The sequence below is a fragment of the Panthera leo genome, chromosome A3 (assembly GCF_018350215.1).
Source record: "Panthera leo isolate Ple1 chromosome A3, P.leo_Ple1_pat1.1, whole genome shotgun sequence".
NCBI lineage: Eukaryota > Metazoa > Chordata > Mammalia > Carnivora > Felidae > Panthera > Panthera leo.
The window spans coordinates 28,526,253-28,551,198 of NC_056681.1; the positions used below are offsets into that span (position 1 = coordinate 28,526,253).

Here is a 24,946-nt window from a genome sequence, read left to right on the forward strand (position 1 = left end):
ATGTGTTTGTTAGCTATCTGGATTTTTTTTTTTTTGAAAAGTATCTATTCATGTCTTTTGCCCGTTTCTTCACTGGGCTATTTGTTTTTCCGGTGTTGAGTTTGATAAGTTCTTTATAGATTATCTGATATGTCACTTGGAAATATCTTCTCACATTCTGTCCGTTGCCCTTTAGTTTTGTTGATTATTTCCTTCACCGTGCAGAAGATTTTTATCTTGATGACGTCCCAATAGTTCATTTTTGCTTTTATTTCCCTTGCGTCTGGAGACATGTGTAGTAAGAAGTTGCTGTGACTGAAATCAAAGTGGTTGCTGCCTGTTTTCTCCTCTAAGATTTTGATGGTTTTCTGTCTCGCACTTAGGTTATTCATTTATTTTGAATTTATTTTTGTGAATGGTCTAAAAGAGGTCCAGGTTCATTTTTTTGCACATCGCTTTCCAGTTTTCCTAGCAACATTTGCTGAAGGGACTGCCTTTTTCCATTGGATATTCTATCCTGCTTTGTCGAAGATTATTTAGCTATATATTTGTGGGTCCATTTCTGTGTTCTCTATTCTGTTCCATTGATCCATGTGTTGGTTTAATGGGAGTACCATAGTGTCTTGATGATTCCAGGTTTGTAATAGAGCTGGAAGTCTGGACTTGTGATGCCTCCAGCTTTGGTTTTCTTTTTCAACATTACTTTGTCTATTCAGGGTCTTTTCTGGTATCATACAAATTTTAGAATTGTTTGGTCTAGCTCTAAGAAGGATGCTAGTGTTATGTTGATAGGAATTGCATTAAATGTGTAGATTGCTTTGGGCGATATAGACATTTTGATAGTATTTGTTCTTCCAGTCCGTGAAGATGGAATGTTTTTTCATTTCTTTGTGTCTTCTTCAATTTCTTTCATAAGCTTTCTATAGTTTTCAGCAAATAGATATTTTATCTCTTTGGTTAGCTTCAGTCCTAGGCACCTTATGTTTTTTTTTTTTTTAAAATACAATTGTAAATGGGATTTATTCTTTGATTTCTCTTCTGCCGCTTCGTTATTGGTGTATAGAAATGCAACCGATTTCTGTACATTGATTTTATATTCTGTGGCTTTGCTGAATTCATGATCAGTTCTAGCAAAGTTTTGGTGGTATATTTCAGATTTTCCAACTAGAGTATCATGTTGCTCTGAGAAGAGTGAAAGCGTGACTCCTTCCTTGCCAATTTGTACGTCTTTTATTTCTTTTTGTTGTCTTATTGATGAGGCTCGAAGTTGAATATTATGTACTATGTTGAATAACAGTGGTGAGGGTGGACACCCCTGTCGAATTCCTGACTTTAGGGGAAAGCTCTCAGTTTTTCCCTACTGACAATAATACTAGCTGTGGGTCCTTGTATATGGCCATTATGATGTTGAAGTATGTTTCTTTCTCTACTTTCTTCAGGGTTTTTATCAAGAAAGGATGTGTGTTTTGTCAAATGCTTTTTCTGCGTCCATTGAGAGGATCATATATTTTTCATCTTTTCTTTTATTAATGTGGCATATTATGGTGAATGATTTGTGAGTATTGAACCAGCCATGCAGCCCAAAAATAATTCCCACTTGAGCAGGGTGAATAATTTTTTTAATATACTTTTGAATTCAGTTTCCTTGTACCTTGTTGAGACATTTTGCATCCAGGTTCATCAGGGCTATTTGGCCTGTCATTGTCCTTTTTAGTGCGGTCTTGCCTGTTTCTGGAATAAGAGCTATTGGCTTTGTAGAATGAATTTGGAAGCTTTCCTTCCATTCTATGTTTTGGAACATTTTGAGATGAATGGGTGTTAACTCTTCTTTAAATGTCTGGTAGAATTCCCCTGGGAAGTCATCTAGCCCAGGAGTCTTGTTTGTTGGGAGATTTTTGATAACTGATTCAATTTCTTTGCTGGTTATGGATCTGTTCAAATTTTCTGTTTCTTCCTATTTCTATTTTGGTAGCGTTTGAGCTTCTAGGAATTTAACCACTTTTTCCAGATTACCCAGTTTGTTGGCATATAATTTTTCATAGTATTCTCTTTTTATTGTTTGTATTTCTATGCTTTTGGTTGTGATCTGTCTTCTTTCATTCGTGATTTTATCTGTTTCGGCCTCCCTTTTTTTTCTTTTTAATAAATCTACCTAAGGATTTATCAATTTTGTTTATTCTTTTTTTTTAATTTTTTTTTAACGTTTCTTTATTTTTGAGACAGAGAGAGACAGAGCATGAATGGGGGGAGGGTCAGAGAGAGAGGGAGACACAGAATCAGAAGCAGGCTCCAGGTTCTGAGCTGTCAGCACAGAGCCCGATGCGGGGCTCGAACTCATGGACCGCGAGATCATGACCTGAGCCGAAGTCGGACGCTTAACCGACTGAGCCACCCAGGCGCCCCCAATTTTGTTTATTCATTCAGAGAATGATTTAGTTTCAATGATCAGTTCTACTTTTTTGCATATTTGTTTTTTTATAATGTTTATTCATTTTTGAGAAACAGAGTGCAAGCCGGTGAGAGGCAGAGGGAGAGAGGGAGACACAGAATGTGAAGCAGGCTCCATGCTCTGAGCTGTCAGCACAGAGCCCAATACGGGGCTCAAACCCACGAACTGTGAGATCATGACCTGAGCCAAAGTCAGACACTTAACTGTCTGAGCCACCCAGAAGCCTCTGTCTGTTCTACTTTTTTATTTGTTTGCTTTTATATCATTCATTTCTGCTCTAATCTCCATTACTTCCCTTCTTCTGCTGGTGTTAGGTTTGATTTGCTGCTCCTTTTATGTCTCCTTTATGTGTAAGGTTACATTGTGTATTTCGGACCTTTCTTCTTGAGATAGGCCTGCATTGCAGTGCATTGTCTCATTCCAAATGGTTTGGACTGCTGTATTTTCATTTTCATTTGCTTTCATGTATTTATTTCTTCTGTAATTTCCTGGTTAAACCATTCATTCTTTAGTAGGATGTTCTTTAATCTCAGTTTATTTAAGAGCGTTCCAGATTTTTTCTGTGGTTGATTTCAAGTTTCATAGCATTATGATTTGAAAATATTCATGGTATGATCATGATCTTGTTGTACCTGTTGAGGGCTGATTTGTGACCCAGTGTATGGAGAACATTCCACGTGCTCTCAAGAAAAATGTGTATCTTGCGATTTTAGGATGAAATATTCTGAATATATCTGTTAAGTCCATCTGGTCCAGTGTTTCATTCAAAACTACTGTTTCCTTCTTGATTTTCTGCTTAGATGATCTGTCCATTGCTGTAAGTGAGGTATTAAAGCCCCTACAATTAAGGTATTATTAGCAATGAGTTTCTTTATGTTTGTGATTAATTGATTTACCTATTTGGGTGCTCTCAATTTGGGGGCATAAATATTTAAAATTGTTAGAACTTTTTTTTTGATGGATAGATCCCTTAATTAGGATTCAATGCCCTTCTGCATTTCTTGTTACAGTCTTTGGTTTAAAAATCTAGTTTGCCTGATATTAGTATGTCTACTCTGGCTTTCTTTTGATCTCCATTAGCATGCCAGATGGTTCTCCACCTCCTCACTTAAAATCTGCAGGTGTGTTTTGGTCTACAGTGAGTCTCTTCTAGGCAGCATATAGATGGAACTTGTTTTTTTTTTTTTAACCCATTTTAATCCATTTGATTGGAGCATTTAGTCCATTCAGAGTCATTATTGAAAGATATAAATTTGGTGCCATTGTGCTACCTGTAGAGTTGGTGTTTCTGGTGATGTTCTCTGGCCCTTTGTCGTCTTTGTTGCTTTGATCTTTTTTATTTTTTCCTCACTCAGAGAGTCCCCATTAAAATTTCTTGCAGGGCTGGTTTAGTGGTCACAAACTCCTTCAGTTGTTGTTTGTCTTGGGAAGTCTTTATCTCTGCTGCTGTTCTGAAAGACAGCCTTGCTGTATAAAGAATTGTTGGCTGCATATTTTTCCCATTGAGCACATTGAATATTTCTTGCCACTCCCTTCTGGCCTGCCAAGTTTCAGTGGACAGGTGTGCTACTACCCTTATGTGTCTACCCTTGTAGGTTAAGGACCCTCGGTCCCTAGCTGCTCTGAGAATTCTCTCTTTCTCTTTGCATTTTCCAAGTTTCATTATGAGCTGTTCAGGTGTTGACCTGTTTTTGTCGATTTTGATGTGAGTTTTCTGTGCCTCTTGGACTTGAATGCCTGTTTCCTCCCCCAGATTAGGGAAGTTTTCAGCTATAATTTGTTCAAATAAACCCTTTTCTTTTCTTCTTCTTCTAGGACTCCTACTGGGGAGTAGGGATATTGCCTTGCTTTATGGAATTACTAAGTTCACTAAGTCTCCCCCTCATGATTTATTGATTTCCTTTCCTTTCTCTCTTTTTTGGTTTCATTATTTTCCATAAATTATCTTCTATTTCACCTATTATCTCTTCTGCTTCTTCAGTCCTCATTGTGACTGTATCGGGTCGGCTTTGCATCTCAGTTATAGCATTTTTTTATTTCAGCCTGATTAGATTTTAGGTCTCTGATCTCTGCAGCAAGGCTTTCTTTGGTGTCTTCTATGCTTTTTCCAAGCCCGGCTGGTAGTCTTATGACTGTTATTCTAAATTCTGATTCAGAGAAATTGCTTATATCTGTTTCCAGCAAGTCCTTGTGTGTGATTTCTTCTTGAACTTTCTTTGGGGAATATTCCTCTGTGTTGTCATTTTGCTAATTTTCTGTCTTTTGCATCTTTTAAAAGCTTGTAAAGTGTCCAGCACCTAAGAGTACTGCTATATTCAAAATATGTCATACACTGTCCAGGGCCTAGAACTTCATGAAATGTCTCTGGTATACGCTGTGTGCACTCTGACATTGTGTTTTGGCTGCTCTTTCCCACTGTTAAGTCTTCTGCAGAGCTCCTCCTTGCTTGTAGTGGGGATTCTTTAGACCTTTAACTAGGTATGCTTTGGTTTGCGTGTTGAAGTAAGCCTGGAAAAGTCAGGGGGGAAAAAATCCTGAAAACAAACCAAAACAAACCAAAAAGGCTGATCTCCTCCGAAAATAAAAGGGATGGTAAGAAAACAAGACAAAAATAAAGAAACAAAAAAAAGGGGGGAAGGAGAATCAAAAAACTAAGACTGATTCCAAAGGAAAAGAAAGGGGGAAAAAAGAAAAAAGAAAAGAAAAAAAATAAAAAGGCTTATCTAAAAACGAAAGAGCTAGAAAAGTAAATGGAAAAAAAAAAAAAAAAAGCAAGAAACCATGAGGCTGTCTCCAAAAGAAAAAAGGAAGAAAGAAATAAAGGGAAAAATATAAGCCTTATCCTATTTCCAGAAGTACTGGAAATACTTGGTGTCATATCCAAGAAATCATTCCCTAATCCAATATCATGACCTCAATATAGCTGTGTTTGAGCCAACTATGAAAGCCCAGGGTCCCCCTACTTCTCTGCCATCTTAACTCACAGTAACTACTGGAAATTGTAGGTGTCATTTTGAAGCACTTAATCTTTAGTACAATTCGTGTCTGGAGGGAGCTGGCTAAGCTGGTCTTGTGAAGGAGAGGCTGGCTGCCTGGGTCAGAGTCAGTCTTGCCCTAGTAAATAAGCATTTGTCATACCCAGAGCCGGGGTGGGGACAGATGGGGTTTTGTGTGAGTAGGTCCCGCTTCCACTGGGGGCCGCTGCACTGCTCTCTGAAGTCCCACCGTGTTCTCATGGGGAGAAGCGGGGAGGGAATGGCGCCACCCCAATCTCATCCCAGGACTGGGGATCTCACACTTCCCGCTGTTCAGGCAACCCTCACAGAATAATGAAGGCACTCAAATTGCCCTGCACCATAGAAATCCTTTTTTTCTTTGGTGTGGGACTGGGATTCAAAACCTGAAGTCTTAAAGGACCCAGCACTATGCTGATCCAGTCCTGTCCTCCAGGGGTAGAGCCTCTCCAGACTGTATCTGGAGTCCCTTGTCCCTCAAAAATAGTCCCCTGCCTGCACAGTGCATGAAATCTATGGTGCAGCACAGCAAAAAGCAGCAAAAGTTACATTCCCCTTGGATGTATCTTTGTCCATTGATAATGAAAGGCCTTTCACTGATGCATGCAGGGTCTTTGGTCCTCGGAGAAGCAATATACCCTCTTCCAAAAGTGCTCCAGGAAGGGGAATGTTCTTTTCCAACGCACCTTGGAGATCCCTACGCTCCCAGGCCAAATCCTTTCTCCCCAGGAGCTCACACCACACCTCCACCCAGAGAAAGTCATGCACTTCCCAAACCTCAGAGTTTGAGCTCCAAATGCTGTTTGCAAAAAATCCCTGTGACACTCAGTACATCCTTCTCCACAGTCCATGCTCCAGAGAGCTTTTCCTCTTGTGCAAATTCGATGCTGCACTTTCTCAACCCATCTCTCTTTCCCTTTTCTGTCTCCGTGGAAAGGGTTGCCCTCCTCTCCATGGCAACACTATTTTTCTCTCACCCACTTCACGCCCACATACCTCACACCTGCCACACTGTCTCCCTGCAACTGAGGAGATCCTTCTGCCACTGCACGGATCAGTTTCTTGGGTGTTCCAAGTGTTCTGACCTCAATATAGCTGTGCTTGGAGAACTATGAAAGCCCAGGGTCTCCCTACTTCTCTGCCATGTTAGTTCCTCTGAGAACTCACACTTCTTGATTTCAAAACTTACTACAAAGTGTTATAGTCAGATTCCTGTGGTACTGAAAATATCATAGAGATATAGAGCAATGGAATAGAATAGAAAGCCTAGCAATAAACCCACACATACGTGGTCAAATGATTTTCGACAAAAGTGCCAAGATCATGCAACAGGGGAAAGAACAGACTCTTCAACACAAGTTGCTGGGAAAACTGGATATCTACATGCAAAGAATGGGGTTGAACCCTCACCTTTCTCTATATAGATGAATGAACTGAAATTGGATGAAGGATCCAGCACTATGTTGATCCAGCATACATGTAAGAACTAAAACTATAAAATTCAGAGAAAAAAACCTGTAGACAAAATTCATGATATTGGATTAGGGAATGATGTCCTCGTATGACCCCCAAAACACAAGTAACAAATAAAAAAATATACAATTTGGACTTTATCAAGATTAAAAACTTTGCACAGCAAAAGTCAATAGACGATATCAAAAGTGAAAGGAGAACTTACAGAAGGAGAGAAAGTATTTGCAAAGCCTATGTCTGAGACAGGATTAATAACCAACATATGTAAAGAACTCCTACAACTCAACAACAAAATAACAAACAGCTCAATTAAAAAATGACCCAAGGACTAGAAGAGCTATTACTCCAAAGAAGATATTCAAACAGTGAATAAACCCATGAAAAGATGCTCAACATCACTTGTCATTAGAAAAATGAAAATCAAAACCACAATCCCTTTGAATAGCTTTTATCAAAAACAAAACAAAAGAAAGAAACACCAAAATGAATACAAGAAAATTAAACTTCAGAAAATAAAGATTGAGTAAGCTATGGAGAAATTGCAACTCTTGTATGTCATGGGTAGGAATATATAATGGTGTAGCCACTCTGGAAACAGTGTTCGTGTTCATGTAGAATTTACCACAGGATCAACCAATTCCACTCTTAGGTAAATACCCCCGAATTAAAAGTACGTACTGAGATACTTGTACATCCGTGTTTATAGCAGCATGATACATGATAACCGAAAGGTAGCAGAAAGAATTCATATCTATGCATAAATGGATGGATAAACAAAATGTTGATGTAGACACATACAATGGAATGTTATTCAGCCTTATTAAGAATGGCCACCTGATATGTTCCCTAATTGGATGAACCTTGAAAATATCATTCTAAGTGAAATATGCCAGAGACGAGGACAAATACTTGATTCCGCTTACGTGAAGTATCTAGAAGAAACAGCTTCATAGACACAAGGAAGTAAGATAGAAGTTACTGGTGGCTGTGGAGGAAGGAGGTGTGGGGAATTCTTGCTTAATGGGTGCAGAGTATCTGCTTAGGATGTTGAATAAATTCCTGAAAGGTACAGTGCTACTGGCTTCACAACTATGTGAATACCAGTGAATTGTATCCTTAAAAACGGTTGATGTGATACAGATTTTATGTTATGTATATTTTAGCACAATAAGAAATACGTACTGAAATAAGGGGATCACCCCATGCAGTGCCTTTGAATTGGACTAAATGACTCAAGGAAAGAGAAAATGTGTTGTTCTAGGGGCTGGTAGATTTGAGAAAATTGCCCTTGAAGGGGGAGATAGAACCACGGGAGTAGCTAAAGCAAGGGCAACAGCAGGCTTCAAACTCATGTTCTGAACAGAGTTGTGGACGGTCGGCTGTGTCTGGACAATGAGTTATGCCTTGAAGGGACACCAGTCACGTTTGGGGCCAACACTGAACTTCAGGGGCCAGATTATGCAGCTGGATTTCACCACCTCCGTGACAATCCGGTGGCTGGAGACCTAGAGAAATACACAATCGTTCCTTCTTACTTGAGATGTCCTAAAAACTTCGGCAGGATATAAATCAGAGCAGCAGGTTGCTGCGACACCACACTTACATCCTGTGTTCTGTTTATTTCTCAGCTACCTCTCGGGGAGAAAATTTGTGGTTCGTTCTTGCAGCGTGTGAGCTGGGAAAACCCTGGCAGTTAGCGGTATTTGCAACTAAACGTGTCTCCTAAGGAGAGACCATGCTATTACCGGCAAGTCTTGGGTGTGCCAGGAAGATCGGGTACTTTGGTTTGTGAGTCTGGAGAAGGAGATTGAGGCTATGAAGCTGAACTGCTAAACAAAAATGGGAAGAAGTAGGACTGCATATGGGAGGGAGACATGGAGAAAACAAGGGAGGGCAGAGGTGAGAGGGATCAGAGCGTCAAGAGGAGCCAAGGGAACGTGTCGACTCTGCCATCTGTGTGTTTATAATTCTCATATTTCCATCATGGGGCCAGGCCTTGCTCCTTCTCTCTGGATTTGTATGTCCAGCCAAGACTCAACTTCTTTCTTAGATGGAAGCAAACCTCTCACTGTTAACACTGTCCCCAACTGAACTCCTCGGTTTTCCCCCACATCCTTGTACATCTCAGATGAGGCACCTTATTCTCCGAGATGCTCAGGTCCAAGCCCTTGGGAACCAACCTCTCTTTCCACCCCAAATCCTATGCATCAGGAGATCCTGTTGTCTCCCCTTCTGTCTGTACCCACAATCTGACCTCTTTCCCCCTCCTCTCCTGGCTGCTGTCTGGGTGCAAAATGCTTTTCCTTGTTTGCACGAACACGACGAACTCTTGAATGCTCTAGTCGCTTCTGTCTGTGCCCTATGGTGTCTAATCTGAACCAAATGCTAGCATAAGTTAAAACTCATGGTGGATCATGTCATTTCTGTCTTCAGAACCTTGCAGTGGCAACCATTGTACTCAGAGTGAAAGCCCAAACCCTTGAACAGAACAGGAGGATTCTACTCTCCTGCTGTTCCCGTGCTGTTCGGGAAGGCTCTTCCCCCAGAAGATCACATGGCTCACACCCCAACTTCTTGTAATCTTTGCTCTAAACTCCCCGTTCAGTGATGCCCACCCAGGCTACCTCTTTAAATACATCCCACCCTGAAGAGTCTCTCATTGTCTTCTCCAGCTGTACTGTCATGTTTTTCCTTAACACTCATCACTTTCTAGTATACTATGTGATTTACTTATTTGGTATGTCTGTTGTTTCTTTTCCTTTTCTCCACTACAATACAACTTCCGTGAGGGCCACTGCTTTCCCTCTTTTAAATTTTTTTTTTAACGTTTATTTATCTTTGAGACAGAGAGAGACAGAGCATGAACGGGGGAGGGTCAGAGAGAGAGGGAGACACAGAATCTGAAACACGCTCCAGGCTCTGAGCTGTCAGCACAGAGCCCGACGCGGGGCTCGAACTCACAGACCGCGAGATCGTGACCTGAGCCGAAGTCGGACGCTCAACGACTGAGCCACCCAGGCGCCCCTGCTTTCCCTCTTTTAATAACCAGTATGCCCTAAGCTCATGTGACAGCTCTTGGCACCTAGGAATTATCCAGTAAATATTTGGGTCATGTGTGAATTGCCCAGTATAACCCCTTTCTGAGACCCTGCCATCTATTTTCAGTGGAGAATTTCTCGGAAAAATATATCAGAATCTGGGTTTCCCATGAAGAAGACTTGGGGGAAAGTGCCAGAGAGAAGCAAACCACAAATGCTCTGTCTTCCCCACATCCTACCCTTCCCTCCACCCGTTGGCAGATCTGCAGAAACCTCATGGGGATGGAAGTGGGGCCATAGGGTTTGAGAAGAGCCATGGTTAAGCCTGTGAGATCTAGAATCAGACTGCCTGAGTGCAAATCACCACCCTGCCATTCACCACCGAGTGACCTTGGACTTTTCTGTGCCTCCTTTTTTGTCTGCGAGGTAGGGGGGACGTAGTGTCTACCTTGGATACAAAGATCACAGGACATAACAGACGCGTGCATTTCCAAGTGGGTGTTGCACGTGGTGAGTGCTCAGGAAATTGCAAAGTTATTTACACATGAGATTTCTTGAGGCATGTAGGCGTCAGCTGACACTAGATGATTGGGATCAGGATGTGAATATGAATAGAATTGCAGGTGCAGATCATACAGGCAGGAGTCCCCACATACTCTACCCCCTTTTTTCCTCCCCACCCCGGTCCAGCATGGAGGAGGACCTTCAAGGTAGTAATGCACAAATTTCTCCTCATTTTACCTAGAGGGAAGTTTGCTTGTCCCAATACCTGGTGGTGAGTGAGCAGTTAGTTTAGAGAAGTAGAAAAAGGGGGTGAGTAGCTGAGAGACAGGGAACCAAACACCTGTTCAGTGTGCATTTCTTTTTTTTTTAAATTTTTTTTTACGTTTATTTATTTTTGAGACAGAGAGACAGAGCATGAACGGGGGAGGGACAGAGAGAGAGGGAGACACAGAATCCGAAGCAGGCTCCAGGCTCCGAGCCGTCAGCCCAGAGCCCGACGCGGGGCTCCAACTCACGGAATGCGAGATCGTGACCTGACCCGAAGTCGGATGCTTAACCGACTGAGCCACCCAGGCGCCCCTCAGTGTGCATTGCACATAGAGTGGATGCGATGTGAAGAGAACAAGAAGGAGAGTGTTGTCAAATATCCCATATGTATGCATATTCACTTGTGTGTACCCTTTCTCAGGTACTCCTATGTGTACACACAGACACACACACACACAGACACACACACGCACACACACACAAGTGCATTCCCAGGTATGTATTAAGTGTAGCCTAGCAGCTAGTATATAGATCATTTTGAGGATCAAATGAAATTGTAATACAGGTTAAAAACTCAGCAAAATATATGGCACATAGGAAACATCCAACACATCGTTAACCAAAGTTTGGGAGGACACACAGCAGAACTGGAACTCTGGAGACCTCGGAGTGTGCTAAGTGATGCCTCTTCTTCTGTTTCCCTCTCTGTATTTTCTGATGTTTGTTTAGTTAGCCTCCACCGAGAAGCCGAGCAGCATAACACGGTGAAAAGAATGAACCGTGGAGCGGGGTGGCCTGGACGTGAATCCCGGCAGCTGTACTGACTTAGGTAGGTGACACTGGGCCAGTTCCACTCTCTGCCTGAGTTTCTCCATCTGCCAATCGGGAGTACAGTCCTAGCTATCAGGCAGGGGTGTTGTGAGAATTAGATCATTTAATACCTACAAACTTGTCCTTGTGCCAGATTGAAGCCTCCACTGTCTGGATGCCTCTGGTAACAAGCTGTAGGTGATGGATGCATAGAGGAAATGCTCAGATCCCCGACTTCCTGCTCTCAGATGACACCCAGTCCTTGGTCTTCTGTGGCAGCCCTGGGTAGGACACCTCTGGTTACCTGGAAGCCCTTGATGTCCAGGGACATGGGAGGTGTTGTGGGATCAGGAAGAGGGGATTGTACCCCAAGGCAGTGCTTACCTGTGAGTCCCAACAGCAGAGCCAGCAGCAGGTAAGGAGGCAGGTGGGGCCCGGAGGCAGGGACCAACATCATGGTGGCCTGAGGACCCTCTCTCTGTGCAAATGTGTGTGCTGGGGAGAATGGGCCTCTGTTCTGTGGTGAAAAAACCCCGCCTCCTTCCGTGATTAAGAGGAAGCACCTATGGTGGGGTGATGGCTGTGAGGCAGCAATCTGCTTCTAGATTGTGAAATAGAAGTCAGGCAGAGAAGGCCTCACTTGGTGAAGGGTCCTCTTTTCTTTTTCAGAGAGAGTAGAGAGGCCCAGGAGAAATGATGCTTCCCTCCTACATGGGGCCTCTGTCCCCATCCAGTGGGTCTCCCCTGCCCACATCTTGAGGCCCCAAATTGGGTGTAGAGATTATTTAGAAAAATTGATAAGAGAAAAGAATTTGTATGTGCTCTCCTCTAACCAAAGAAAGAGGAAGTGTGTTATATGTCCCATAAATCACACTCCCAGGCATTTATCTGAGCAGAGAAGACCATGGCCTCACAAAAACCTCGCGTGAATATTTAAAGCATCTTTCTTTGGCATAGGAAGTAAAGGGAAACATCCAAAATGTCCAGGAATTAGGGAATGCTTGAACAAACTAGTGGATTCATACCAGGAAACACTTCTCAGCGCTAAGAAGGAATAAATTATTTACATGTGCACAACTTGTAAGTTTCCGAAGGCATTATGTTGAGTGAACAAAATCAATCTCAAAACGTCACGTACTGTGGGAATCCACTTACACAACATTGTCGAAGTTGTAGAGAACAGCTGGGCATGTGCCAGAGGCTTGGTGTGGTGGGGCAGGTGGGCATTATGAAAGGGTAGCACAAGGCGAACCTTTGCGGCCACGGAGTTGTTCTGTACCCTGAATGTGGTGGTGTTTACACCAAATACACATGAGCGGAAAGACACAAACAAAAGCTGGGGATGTTACAAGATTGAGCTATAAAACACAAGGCCTTTGTCATTATAATCTGCTGAATGACTATGACATTAGCCAAAATTAATGTGGGGGTGCCTGGGTGGCTCAGTCGGTTGAGCATCCGACTTGGGCTCACGTCATGATCTCACGGTTCGTGGGTTCGAGCCCCACGTCGGGCTCTGCTGAACAGCTCAGAGCCTGGAGCCTGCTTTGAATTCTGTGTTTCCCTCTCTCTCTGTTCCTCCCCCACTCATGTCTCTCTCTCCTTCAAATATAAATAAAAACACTAAAAATAAAAATAAATTAAGGTATGTGGCACAGGGTCCAGAAAACAGACCATTGTATCCTCGTCATCCACGGTGGGACATCAGTGAATAATGCCTAAGAGGGAGATGTCTAGAAGTGACAGTGTCAGCATGCTATAAGAGACCTGCCTGTAACTTCTAGAAAAATCAGTTAAAAATAATCAGAAAAGGGCGCAAAATGGTTGCCTTTGGGGTGGAAAACCGTGGAAGGTAGGAGGCTCCAGTTGTCACAGGTAGCGTGTATAGAACCATTTACCTCGTAAGCCGTGTGCGTCTGTAACTTTGATGAAGGTAAAAGCTAATCTGGGGTGAGTTGATAGACGTTATAAGAGCTCACATAAGAGAATGTCCATGCTGTGAGCACTAGTACGAGTTTGATTAGTTTGCTGGACAGACTATCGACGTTAAAAGCCACTTATAATCCTATACAACCTCCCAAACCCAGTGTAGACAGTAATAATAAGTTTTAAATTGTTTAAAATAAATAATTTTTAAAGATGCTATACTAGAAACTGGAAAGTAGTAAAGACAGCCCTAACGAGGGAATTGAGGTATCTCATGTCTGTGAGTTGCAGAGCTCAGTATCGGAAAGATGCCAATTTGCCCAAATGAATATATAAAGACAGTGCAATCAAGCCATATTTGTAAAAGGGTTTGCGATAAAAGTTGACGGCGTGATTCCCAAATGCGTGTGAGCCAAGGAGAGCCGCAGCCGTCCCAAGCGACAGGACCAGGTGGGAAGGTTTGCCCAAAAGGAGGTATCGAAACGCGTTCTAAAGCCGTCCTAATTAGAGCAGTTTAAAAAAAAAAAAATACATTTTGTGTAAGCGAAACCCTTGTGGCCGCTAGTAGATATTCTTTGATGGAACGCTTGGTCAAATCTGTGCGTTCAAAAATTGGGATTCTTTGTCTTTTTGCCATGTTATCGTTAGAGTCCTTTAAATACTCTCTCTCTGGTGTCGGCAAACTGGCCAGACAGTAAATGCTTTATGCTCGTGGGCCGTCAGGTCCGGACCACTATCACTTCTGTCTTACGTTTCAGTCTGAAAGAAGCCACAGATAATAAAACTTGACTTGCACCAACAGCCGGCCGTAACTTGCCCACCTCTGTCCCAGATACAAGTCCTTGAGCAGATTCTCTTGGCAAACATTTTCTCCTACTCGGTAACTTTCTTTTTCTTCTCATTAACGGTATCTTTCGAAGAATAAAAGTTGAAATTTTCTGAGCACTGGGTGTTGTATGGAAACCAATTTGACAATAAATTTCATATATTGGAAAAAAAAACATTAAAAAAAAGTTGACATTTTCATGAAGTCAAATTGATCGATGGTTTCTTTGATCGATTGCACTTCTTGCGTCTTATGTAAAAATGTCTCTGCCAACCCAAGATCATTAGGATTTAGTTTTGGTTTTTTCCCCCCAGTTTCTTCTAGAAGTTTTATGGTTTTAGGATGTAAATTTATGTCTGTGACCCATCGGATCATATAAATTTGTTCTTAGTATTTTTGTGTATATTGTACAGTAATATTTCTATAAGGTAATATTTTTAAGACAATATTAGATTTTGTGTATGTTAGAAGGAAATGGTCGAGATTGTCCTTCCTCCTCTTCTCCTTCTCCTCCTCCTTCTTTTTACATATGAATATCTAATTATTTCAACACCATTTGTTGAAAAGGCTAGCTTTTCCACATTGAATTGCATTGGCATTTTTGTCAAAAATCACATGCCCAAATATGTATTACGTATGGATCCAATATTTTTGCTTTTGCTCCAGCGCAAAATTTATTTTTAAAATAGTTAAAAAAAAATGTCATTATCAAATTTGACATACAGTGCTATATTAGTTTTAGGTGCTCAACATAGCACTATGACAATTCTGTGCATTGTGCAACGCTCACTATAGTAAGTGTAGTCACCGTCTGTCCCCATACAACATTATTCCAAAACCATTGGCTGTATTTCCCTGTGCTGTACGTTTATCCCCATGACTCACAGGGCAGAGTGATTTTTTTTTTCCAAAGTTTTATTTAAATTCTCATTAGTTTACATACAGTACAATATTGGTTTCAGGAGTAGAGTTCAGTGATTCATCAATTACATTCAGCCCCCAGTACTCATCATAACAAGTGCCTTCCTTAATACCCAAGACCCCTCTAGCCCATCCCTGACCTGCCTCTATCAACCGTCAGTGTGTTCTCTGTCATTAAGAGTCTCTCATGGTTGGATTCCATCTCTCTTCCTTTTTCCCCTTCCCACATGTTCGTCTGTTTTGTTTCTTAAATTCCATATATGAGTGAAATCATGTGGTATTTGTCTTTCTCTGACTTCTTTTGCTTAGCACAATATACCTAGCTCTATCCCCATCATTGCAAACGGCAAGATTTCATTCTCTTTGATGGCTGAGTAATATTCTGCTGTACATATATATCTTTTTTGCTTTTATTTGTAATTTATTGTATCAAGCATTTAGGAACTGATTTTGAAGGATTTAACACAAATACAGGCTCCTTGCCAGTTTATCAATCCAGGAAATGATAGAGGTTGAAGGAATAGTGGAGCAGTTCTTTTCATATATTGTGTAGTTATTACAAATATTCTTGAATAGTTCATTACTCAAGAACAATTACTGAACTCCTTCTATACCTAGACCATACACTAGTTTAACAGATACACAGAGAGAAACCGAATAATAGCTCTCTTCCCCAAAAGAATCACAGCCTGATGAGAAATTTCTAAGATACACCACTGTTTTTCTCCATTGGCTCTTTGACAGTTTTGCAAGCAACCACACTATCCCTGGAGAAGTGGCACTTACACGTCTGACGGATTCAGTCGTATGTTTGGTTCAATTCAGATAGAGTTCTCGTCGTGCCGATGGCAAACTCCTTGCTCTGTATTTGTGCCCTGAGTAATGGGATTAAAACTCTGTGCCTGCTGACAACACAGTATATAGTAGTGAAGAATTCTGTGCAAGTGTGTAATCCTATCTGTGGTACCCTCAGCAATAAATGATCGCTGCAATTTGTGTAGCCACTGGAAACACAACTCTAAGACCATGTAAGTCTATTTATTTCATAACTAGCTCCATGTTTGACTCCTGGTAGGTTTGACTGGTATCTGTTTCACTTTATTTAAAACTGTTTGTAAAAAGTTTAAATATTTCAGAAGCACCCTAAAAGCATAAAAGTGCGAGGAAAGTGTTATCTTCGTTTAGAGCTTCTCATATATTGTTGGTAGACCTGTATTATATAGGAATCAATGGTAATTGATGTATGAATGTAGTGGAACGTAAGAATTCCTATTTAAAGAACCCCCCCCCCCAAAAGCAGTTCATGACTTGGAGGCCTCTATCCACACTGAAGAGTTACCTAACCTCACAGTGCAGAGTCATGTTGAATAACATTCGTGCCCCCAATGTACCGATTCTATTCGTGGTGAGCTGGGAAATTAAGAGCTTGAATTAAATGATACATTTAAATATTTTTCTTGTTTTAATTTAAATTCCATTTAGTTACTATGTAGTGTAGTATTGGTATCAGGAGTAGAATTCCTCACTTACATATAACACCCAGTGCTCATCTCAAGTGCCTTCCTTAATGCCTGTCAACCATTTAGTCTAATATATATATATGTATATATATATATATATATATACCAAATATTCTTTATCAGTTCATCAGTCAATGGGCATTTGGGCTCTTTCCATAATCTGGCTATTGTTCATAGCACTGCTATAAACATTGGGGGGCATGTGTCCCTTCGAATCAGTGTTTTTGTATCCTTTGGATACAGACCTAGTCGTGCAATTTCAAGACCACAGGATAATTCTATTTTTAACTTTTGGAGATACCTCCATACTGTTTTCCAGAGTGAATGCAGCAGTTTGCATTCCCACCAACAGTGCAGAAGTGATCCCCTGTTGCTTCCTGAGTTGTTCATTTGAGCCATTCTTACAGGTGTGAGGTGGTGTCCCGTTGTGGTTTTGATTTGTATTTCGCTGATGATGAGTGATGTTGAGCATCTATCCATGGGTCTATTAGTCATCTGAATGTCTTGTTTGGAAAAGTGTCTATTCATATCTTCTGCCCGCTTCCTCACCGGATTACTTGTTTTTGGGGGTTTGGTAAGTTCTTTATAGATTTTGGATACTCTCCCTTTATCTGATATGTCACTTGCAAATATCCTCTCTCATTCCATCAGTGGCCTTTAAGTTTTGTTGAGTGTTTCCTTTACTGTGCGGGTTTTGATGTTGAGGTCCCAATAGTTTGTTTTTTGCCTTTGTTTCCTTTAACTGCAGAGACATGTATAGTCACAAGTTGCTGTGGCCAAGGTCAAAGATATTGCTGCCTATTTTCTCCTGTAGGATTTTGAGGGTTTCCTATCTCACATTTAGGTGTTTCATCCATTTTGAATTTATTTTTGTGTATGTTGTAATAAAGTGGCCCGATTTCATTCTTCTGCATGTCGTTGTCCGGTTTTCCTAGCATCATTTGCTAAATAGACTTTTTTCCATTGGATACTGTTTCCTGATTTCTTGAAGATTAGTTTGCCATACATTTGTGGGTTCATTTCTTGGTTTTCTACTCTGTTCCAATGATAGGTGTCTGTCTTATGGCAGCACCATACTGCCTTGATGATTACAGCTTTGTAATACAGCTTGAAGTCTGTAATTGTGAGGCCTCCAGCTTTGCTTTTCTTTTTCAGCATTACTTTGTCTATTCGGGGTCTTTTCTGGTTCCATACAAATTTTATAATTGTTTGCTGCACCTCTGAGAAGAATGCTGGTGTTATTTTGATAGGGGTTGTCTTGAACGTGTAGATTGCTTGGGGTAGTATAGACGTTTTAACAATCTTTGTTCTTTCAATCCATGAGCGTGGAATGGTTTTCCATTTCTTTGTGTCTTCAATTTCTTTGATAAGTGTTCTTTCGTAAGTGAAAATTGTCATAGTTTTCAGTGTACAGATCTTTTACCTCTTTGGTTAAGTGTCGTAGACTCTGGGTCTGGAATTTTCTCTTGTCCAGCAAGAAATGGGATGCAGGATTAAAAATGTGAGACAGGCTAATGTCCAGGAGGAGACAAGAGCCCCGAGAAAGGGTCCTTGCTCCGTTTTTATTAGGATCAGAAGGCTTACAAACATGGTAATGGACGTGCACAGAGACAATGAAATCATGAACATTAACTCATGGGCATGAGGGAAAGGGGGTTTTGAAGATATGTGGTGTTAGGGGTTTAGGTTAATATAAAACAGAATCCTGATGCCCGGTGGAAGATTGTTTACGGCAGATGTGAGGCATCACCTCCGTTTACCTGAACTGATCTAGGGGACAGGAAAGACAGAGCATGCTACCTCAGGGTCAAAAGGCACCTTTCTTTTGCTAATTACCTCTGCTCTGGGGAACTTCACCTTGCAAAGGTCTATACCCTATTTACCGGTTTACCTCATTTGGTCCTTTCTTCCTGTGAAAGCAGCTTTCTGCAATTGTACTCAGTTGGGGGGTATTTCTGCCCTGAATATCTAATCTTGTTTACCCCATCCTGGATGTTTTCATCCTGAGTTTCCCTATTCCTACACCTTTGTCCTATACTGGGGGCCTTTGCCCCATTTACCTAATCTTATGAACCTAATCTTGTTTACCCAAACTTGGGTGTGTACATCCCATGCCTTTCTATATCTTTATGCCTTGTTAACCCATGGGGTGCAAGCTCAGGGAATTCCTAAGCTTATTCCGCACAGTTAAGTTTATCTCTAGGTTTCTTAAGGCTTTTGGTGCATTGTAAATGGGATTGATTCCTTGCTATCTCTTTCTGCTGCTTCATGATTGGTGTATAAGAAATGCAACCAACTTCCGTATGGTGATTTTATATCCTGAGGCTTTACTGAATTTGTGCATCAGTTCTAGCAATTTTTTGGTGTAGTGTTTTTGGTTTCCAGGTAGAGTATCATGTCACTCTGAGAAGAGTTAAAGTTTGACTTCTTCCTTCCCAATTACTCTGCCTATTATTTCTTTCTTTTGCGTGATTGCTGAGGGTAGGAATTCCAGTACTCTGTTGAAAAACAGTGGTGAGTGTGGACAACCCTGTTGTGTTCCTGATCTTAGTAGGAAAGCTCTTAGGCTTTCCCCATTGAGGATGATATTAGCTGTGGGTTTTCCATATATGGCTTTTATGATGTTGAGGTATGTTCTGTCTATCTCTACTTTCTTGAGAGTTTTTTTAATCAGGAAAGGAAGCTGTATTTTGTCACATGCCTTTTCTGCATCTATTGAGAGGATCATGTGGTTTTATCCTTCCAGTTATTAGCGTGGTGTATCATGGTGATTGATTTGCAGATATTGAACCAGCCCTGCCGTTCAGGAATAAATCCTGCTAGATTCTGGTGAATAATTCTTTTAATGTACTTTTGGATTCGGTATGCTAGTATCTTGTCGAGAATTTTTGTGTCCGTGTTCATCAGGGGAATTGGATGTAATTCTCCTTTTTAGCAGGTCTCTGTCTGGCTTTGGAATGAAGGTAATGCTGGCCTCATACTTGAGTTTGGAATTTTTCCTTCCCTTTCTATTTTTTGAAACAGTTTGACAAGAGTATGTATTAACTCTTCTTAATGTCTGGTAGAATTCGCCTGGGAAGCCGTCTGTCCCAGTTCTCTTGTTTGTTGGGAGATTTTTGATTACTGATTGAATTTCTTTACTGTTATGGGTCTGTTCAAATTTTCAGTTTCTTCTGTCACAATTGTGGTAGTTTATATGTTTCTAGGAATTTATCCATTTCTTCAGGATTGCCCAATTCATTGAAATATAATTGATCATAATATTCTTTTATAATTGTTTGTATTTCTGTGGTGGTGTTTGTGATCTCTCCGCTTTAATTCATGATTTTATTTCCTGGAGACCTTCTTTATTTCTTTTTGGTAAGTCTGGTTAGAGGGCTATCAATTTGTTAATTGTTTCAAGGAAACAGCTTCTAGTTTTGTGAGTCTGTTCTGTTGTTTTTTTATAACATTGATTTCTGCTCTAGTCTTTATTATTTCTCTTTTTCTGCTGCGTTTGGGCTTTATTTGCTGTCCTTTTTCCATGTCCTTTAGGTGTAAGGTCAGGTTGTGTATTTGAGACATTTCTTCCCTCTTTAAGAAGGCCTGGAATGCTGCATACTTCCCTCTTACGACCACCTTGGTACATGCCAGAGGTTTTGGACTGTCATGTTTTCATTTTTGTGGGCTTCCTTGTACTTTTTATTTCCTCTTTAATTTCTTGGTTAACCCATTCATTCTTAGTGGGATGTTCTTTAACCTCTGTGCATTTGTAGTCTTTCCAAATTTTTTCCTGAGCTAGATAACAAGTTTCAAAGCGTTGTGGTCTGGAAATATGCATGGTGTGATCTTGATCATTTTGTACCGGTTGAGGGCTTATACTACAGCATCTTTATTCATTCATCCCTTGGTTTAAATACCTCAGTTGCTTTGGAGTCAAAGGTAACCCACACGCTCAGAGAGTAGAGGTGGGCTTACCTGAGTTTCCAGTGGGTTTATAAGTGCTGTGTGCTGTGCCGACAGTATGAAATTGTCCAGGATGGGAGATTGTGTCTCATGTTGCACCTTAGAGGTAAGCACCTACTCAGACCCCTGCCCCAACACACTCACCAAATGCAAGCTTTCTTGTGTAGTTCTCATTGCTCTTCTTGGGTATGAGTTGCTTGACTTCCTTGGTCATATGATAGTTCTCTATCTGGGTGACATGCACATTCGTGGATAGAAACTCTGCACATGGCAGATAAGAGCCACCAAATCTGAGGAGGGTGACGACTGGTACAGTGTCACTGTAGGGGGAACTCACACGGCCCAGAGAAAGCAGACAATTACTATAGGAAGTCCACTGTGGATCCCTGGGAATTCCTTGACAATGGGTCATCTGCCCAGGGTCTGCCCCAGAGGAGGATTCAGGTACTTGTTAACAGATTCCTGCATAGGTAAATGCATGGCTGAATGAGAGTGTGCTTTGAGTGAATACATGCTTGATGCATGGTTGGAAGGAGGAATGCATGAAGAAAAGAATGAATGGGATTGATGAAAGCCTCAAAATCTTGCTCTCTCTTTTTTTTCCACTTTGGCCATGTAAGATGCAAAGATGAACATTAAATACCATTTAAAAACCTACAGGTCAGGTGACTCACTCTACGATTTGGTAATTCTAACATTTTAAGAATCACAGACTCTACATCTTTTTGACTCCAAGAGACTGAGTAAAATTTACATAGGAAGGAACTAGGATTTGGAGAGGTTCAGTAATCTGCCCAAGGTCACAAGTGGCAAAGCTGGGGTCACACCAGACACAGCGTGTTTTACTGTCGTGCTAGTCGGACACCCCAACTTTCAGGCTCTATGCATTTATGATTCCTGGCTTCTGAAATCATGATCTAACGACTTCTAGAACTCTTTGCAACTGGGTTTTCAGCTGTGCAGTAGAATGAGGAAAAACAATGAGGAAAAACGGCACAATTGTTAAATACTATAAGATGTTATATATTTCAGTAGAATTCATAGGAAGTCACAGTATGACATAGGCTAACACTAAGCCAAAGGCAGGGAGACTGGGTTGTGGTCCCTACACTGACACCACAGCCCAGTGCAGGGGAATGGCAGGGAAGCCACATGTTTCAGCTTGAGGGAAAGATGTGAATGTTCCATGGCCAGTGGATGGCATGGAATGTGATTGGACTTGGAGAGAACATTACTGAGGAAAGCTAGTTTTCCCAGAAGAACAGATGGACACCCTAATGACACTGTATTTGACGAAATTAATGCAAATTGAGCAGCAGGAAACACTGGTTGTCCTCAGAGAATCAGAGAACAGCAGAGCTGAGGGTAGACCAGGGCAGACCATGGAAAGATCAAGTGCTAGGAGAGAGACTCAACCCCTCCGGGACAACTAATCCAAATGAGACCTGGGAGCGGGTGACACACAAGAACCTTCCTGCTGGTGTCTCGGCTCCCCAGAAGCCATAGGAGTAGACCACAGCCACGCGTGGATTTCCTGTGTGGGGATCGATGTCTTGACTGTGTTGTGGTGACCCTTCAGGGAGCTATCACCAGGCCCCAGTGACATTCCAGTTAGAAATGAGTGAGTGGAATTGTGCAGGCTTGTAGAGGTTCTGCCTGCCTTTGGATCCCTTTGTTTTGTCTCAGGAGATACTAAGCTTGGGGGCTACCTTTCTCCATGTTGAGATTCCATCCAAATCCAGAGGATTATATGGAGCTACCGTGTCTGTGATTTATGTTTGGAGTCAGGAAGTAGGCCAAAAAAGACACACTGCACATTCTTAAGCTCAGGTTTGTCCCTAAACCTCAGGAAGGCCAGACAGACTTGTAGGCTCAGTTTAACAACTTTTTGGACCATTCGGTGCACACATGTAGTTGTGTTTAACCTGTTGACTATCTTTTGAGTTTGGAGTTTTTCTGGCCCTGTGTTCATGTTTTGGTAGTTGGGTCATCATGAAGGGCATGGTCTGTCACATGGCTTCATTCGAGAGTGGGCACAGGACCCAGACTAAAAGAAGACCCATGTGTAGAATCCCAGCCTACAGGGTTGTTTGTGGGTGAAGGGGCACAGTATCCAGTGTGCAGTGATGACTTGGTACATGCTTCAGATTTTGAAAATTTTAGTTTTACAAACCAAAGGGATGGAGGTTGTCAGGCTGTACTCACCGTTCACAGACACAAGGGGCTTGAACCAGATACCTACGCCACATCAGGATGCCCTGTTGTTAACTTCACATAGTAATAGGTGCCCCCATCCTTGGGTGACACATTACTGATGTGGATGGAATAGTCTGTTTGGTTGATCTCTGTGTTTTCCACTTGGTTTAATTGGGGGAATGGGCTTCTGGAGGAAGGGAGTGGAGAGACTCAAGAAATGCTTTCAGAAAGTGATGGAACCAGCATGTTGGCTTCTATGTCACACCGGAACGGGCTCTACTCAAGCACAATGCTTGTGTCCGGAGACTCTCAGCCCACACAAGACTGATGACGCTTAATGTCCACGAGTCCATTGCCATGCACTTACTGCCAGGGCTATTTTGCAACTGGTTCCTTGTGAGCCCTGTCTCCTCTTAGGGATCTACAGGATGTTAAGTTCAGGGGGGTGGTTGAGCAAGAGGAGCATGCAGAGCAGGCCCAAACTGCCCATAGGAGATGACAAGACTCCCCTCTCCCAGGGATGTCACCATCCTCTCACATTGTCCTGGAATGACGAATTCCATGCTGGGAAGCCATCCATGGCCCCTACTGAGCATCTTTCCTCCAGCTTCCAGCATCTCTCCCTTCCTCCAACCTTCAGGGGACTTCACACCTTCCATCAGACTCTAAACTCTTCAGAGTTTAGAGACTGGGGTATGTAATGCCTTGATAATCAGGAGCACTGGATTTGCAAATAGATGCAGTCAAGGTTCCAATCCTGAATACACTTTTTGGTGATTGGGCTATATACACTTTGACTTTGAAATTTTCATTTGTGTAGCTCAAATATTCAAACTGAGTTCATAGTCTGCACTCAGACATTCTCTTACCCCTTCTATCCTGTTCCGTATGTGGCACATCCTCCAAACATTTGGGCAAACCAAAAAGGGACCCATTATCTACACCCTCACTTGTCCACTCTTGTCTGCCTGCTAGAGGCCCTGTTGGTTTTACCTCCTAAACACCTGTGGAATCTGTTTCTCCATCTCCATCATCTCTTGCCCAAATGAAAACTATTACTTCCTAATAGGCTACCCCCATCTTGTTTTGCCCAGCGTAAGCTCTACCTTCTCCTTCTTCCAAGGTGGTCTTCTACAACACACATCTGATTATACGCCTTCTTGCATAAACAGTTTTGTGGTTTCTCATTGCTCCTACAAACCCAGAGTGTTTGGTATATAGTATATGGTGTATGACATATCGTGTGCTATGTGGTATATCGTATATGGTATGTGGTAGTGTAAACAATCCACCCTTCCATGACTGGCTTGGCCCCTAGAGACAAAAGGATCCCTGCCTTTTCTGGTACTGACCACAGTCTCTTATTCCACATTGGGTTCCCTGGGAAAGAGGTGTTGAGATGAATATGAACAAGCAGGTCATTTTCAGGGAGTACTTTTAGGATCAAACCTGTGGAAGGGAGGAGAAGGGAGTAGGAATTTTTAGAAGAAGCTAAGCTGCAGTGAGGTCTCAATGACAACCTCAGGTGATCTCCTGTGCGTGCTGATACTAAGATGTTATTTCAGAGTTGTCCTGAGCTGGGGTGAGCGGGCTGGGCCTCTATATCCCCATGTTGAGGAGCCACTGGATGTGGCAGGTTACCAGGCATGACCTGGGGCAAGGTGGCTCTTCTCAGCTGAGGCCATCTCAAAGAGGGTCACAGCCCAGGGCCACCTCCTGAGGCCTGGTGCATCACAGCATCCACCTTGCTCTGCAGAGCCCCTTCCAACTCTGTTCCTTGACCTCAGCACATGGATTAACTGTGCCCCCCCCCCATTGAGGTCCTTAGAACTACCCCACTCACCCAGGGGCCCTGAGGTCTCTGAGCACACCTGGACTAACCTGGGCTTTCCCACTTGGAAACGTTTAGGATGACTATCATGGGGACAGAGAAGCAGCTCCTTCTGGGATCTCTGAGTGCCTGGCTCTGGAGTGAGCTCTGGCAGAGGACAGAGGAAGGAGGAGAAGGAACCTAAGAACTGGAGTGAGATAAAACCTGGGTTACGAAACAAAATCTCCCCACTATTCACTTCCTTGCA

At 42.1% G+C, this 24,946-nt stretch overlaps 1 protein-coding gene across 5 annotated transcripts in view; it reads right to left on the reverse strand.

Moving 5' to 3' along the window:
- Positions 1 to 24,946, reverse strand: part of LOC122215720 (signal-regulatory protein beta-1-like) — a 59,747-nt gene that overhangs the window by 12,708 nt on the left and 22,093 nt on the right. The window contains exons 1-2 of one of the 5 annotated variants that reach the window (XM_042931403.1): positions 11,919 to 12,010; positions 11,670 to 11,815 (exon numbers count right to left, since the gene is read on the reverse strand). The exons of 1 other annotated variant lie outside the window; for it this stretch is intronic. In XM_042931403.1, the coding sequence (XP_042787337.1) occupies positions 11,670 to 11,745 (76 nt within the window). In that variant the 5' untranslated portion in view covers positions 11,746 to 11,815; positions 11,919 to 12,010. Of the gene's footprint in view, positions 1 to 11,669; positions 11,816 to 11,918; positions 12,051 to 16,968; positions 16,973 to 24,946 lie in introns of those variants that run through there. 3 more of the 5 variants (XM_042931404.1, XM_042931405.1, XM_042931402.1) reach the window with 3 other exon arrangements.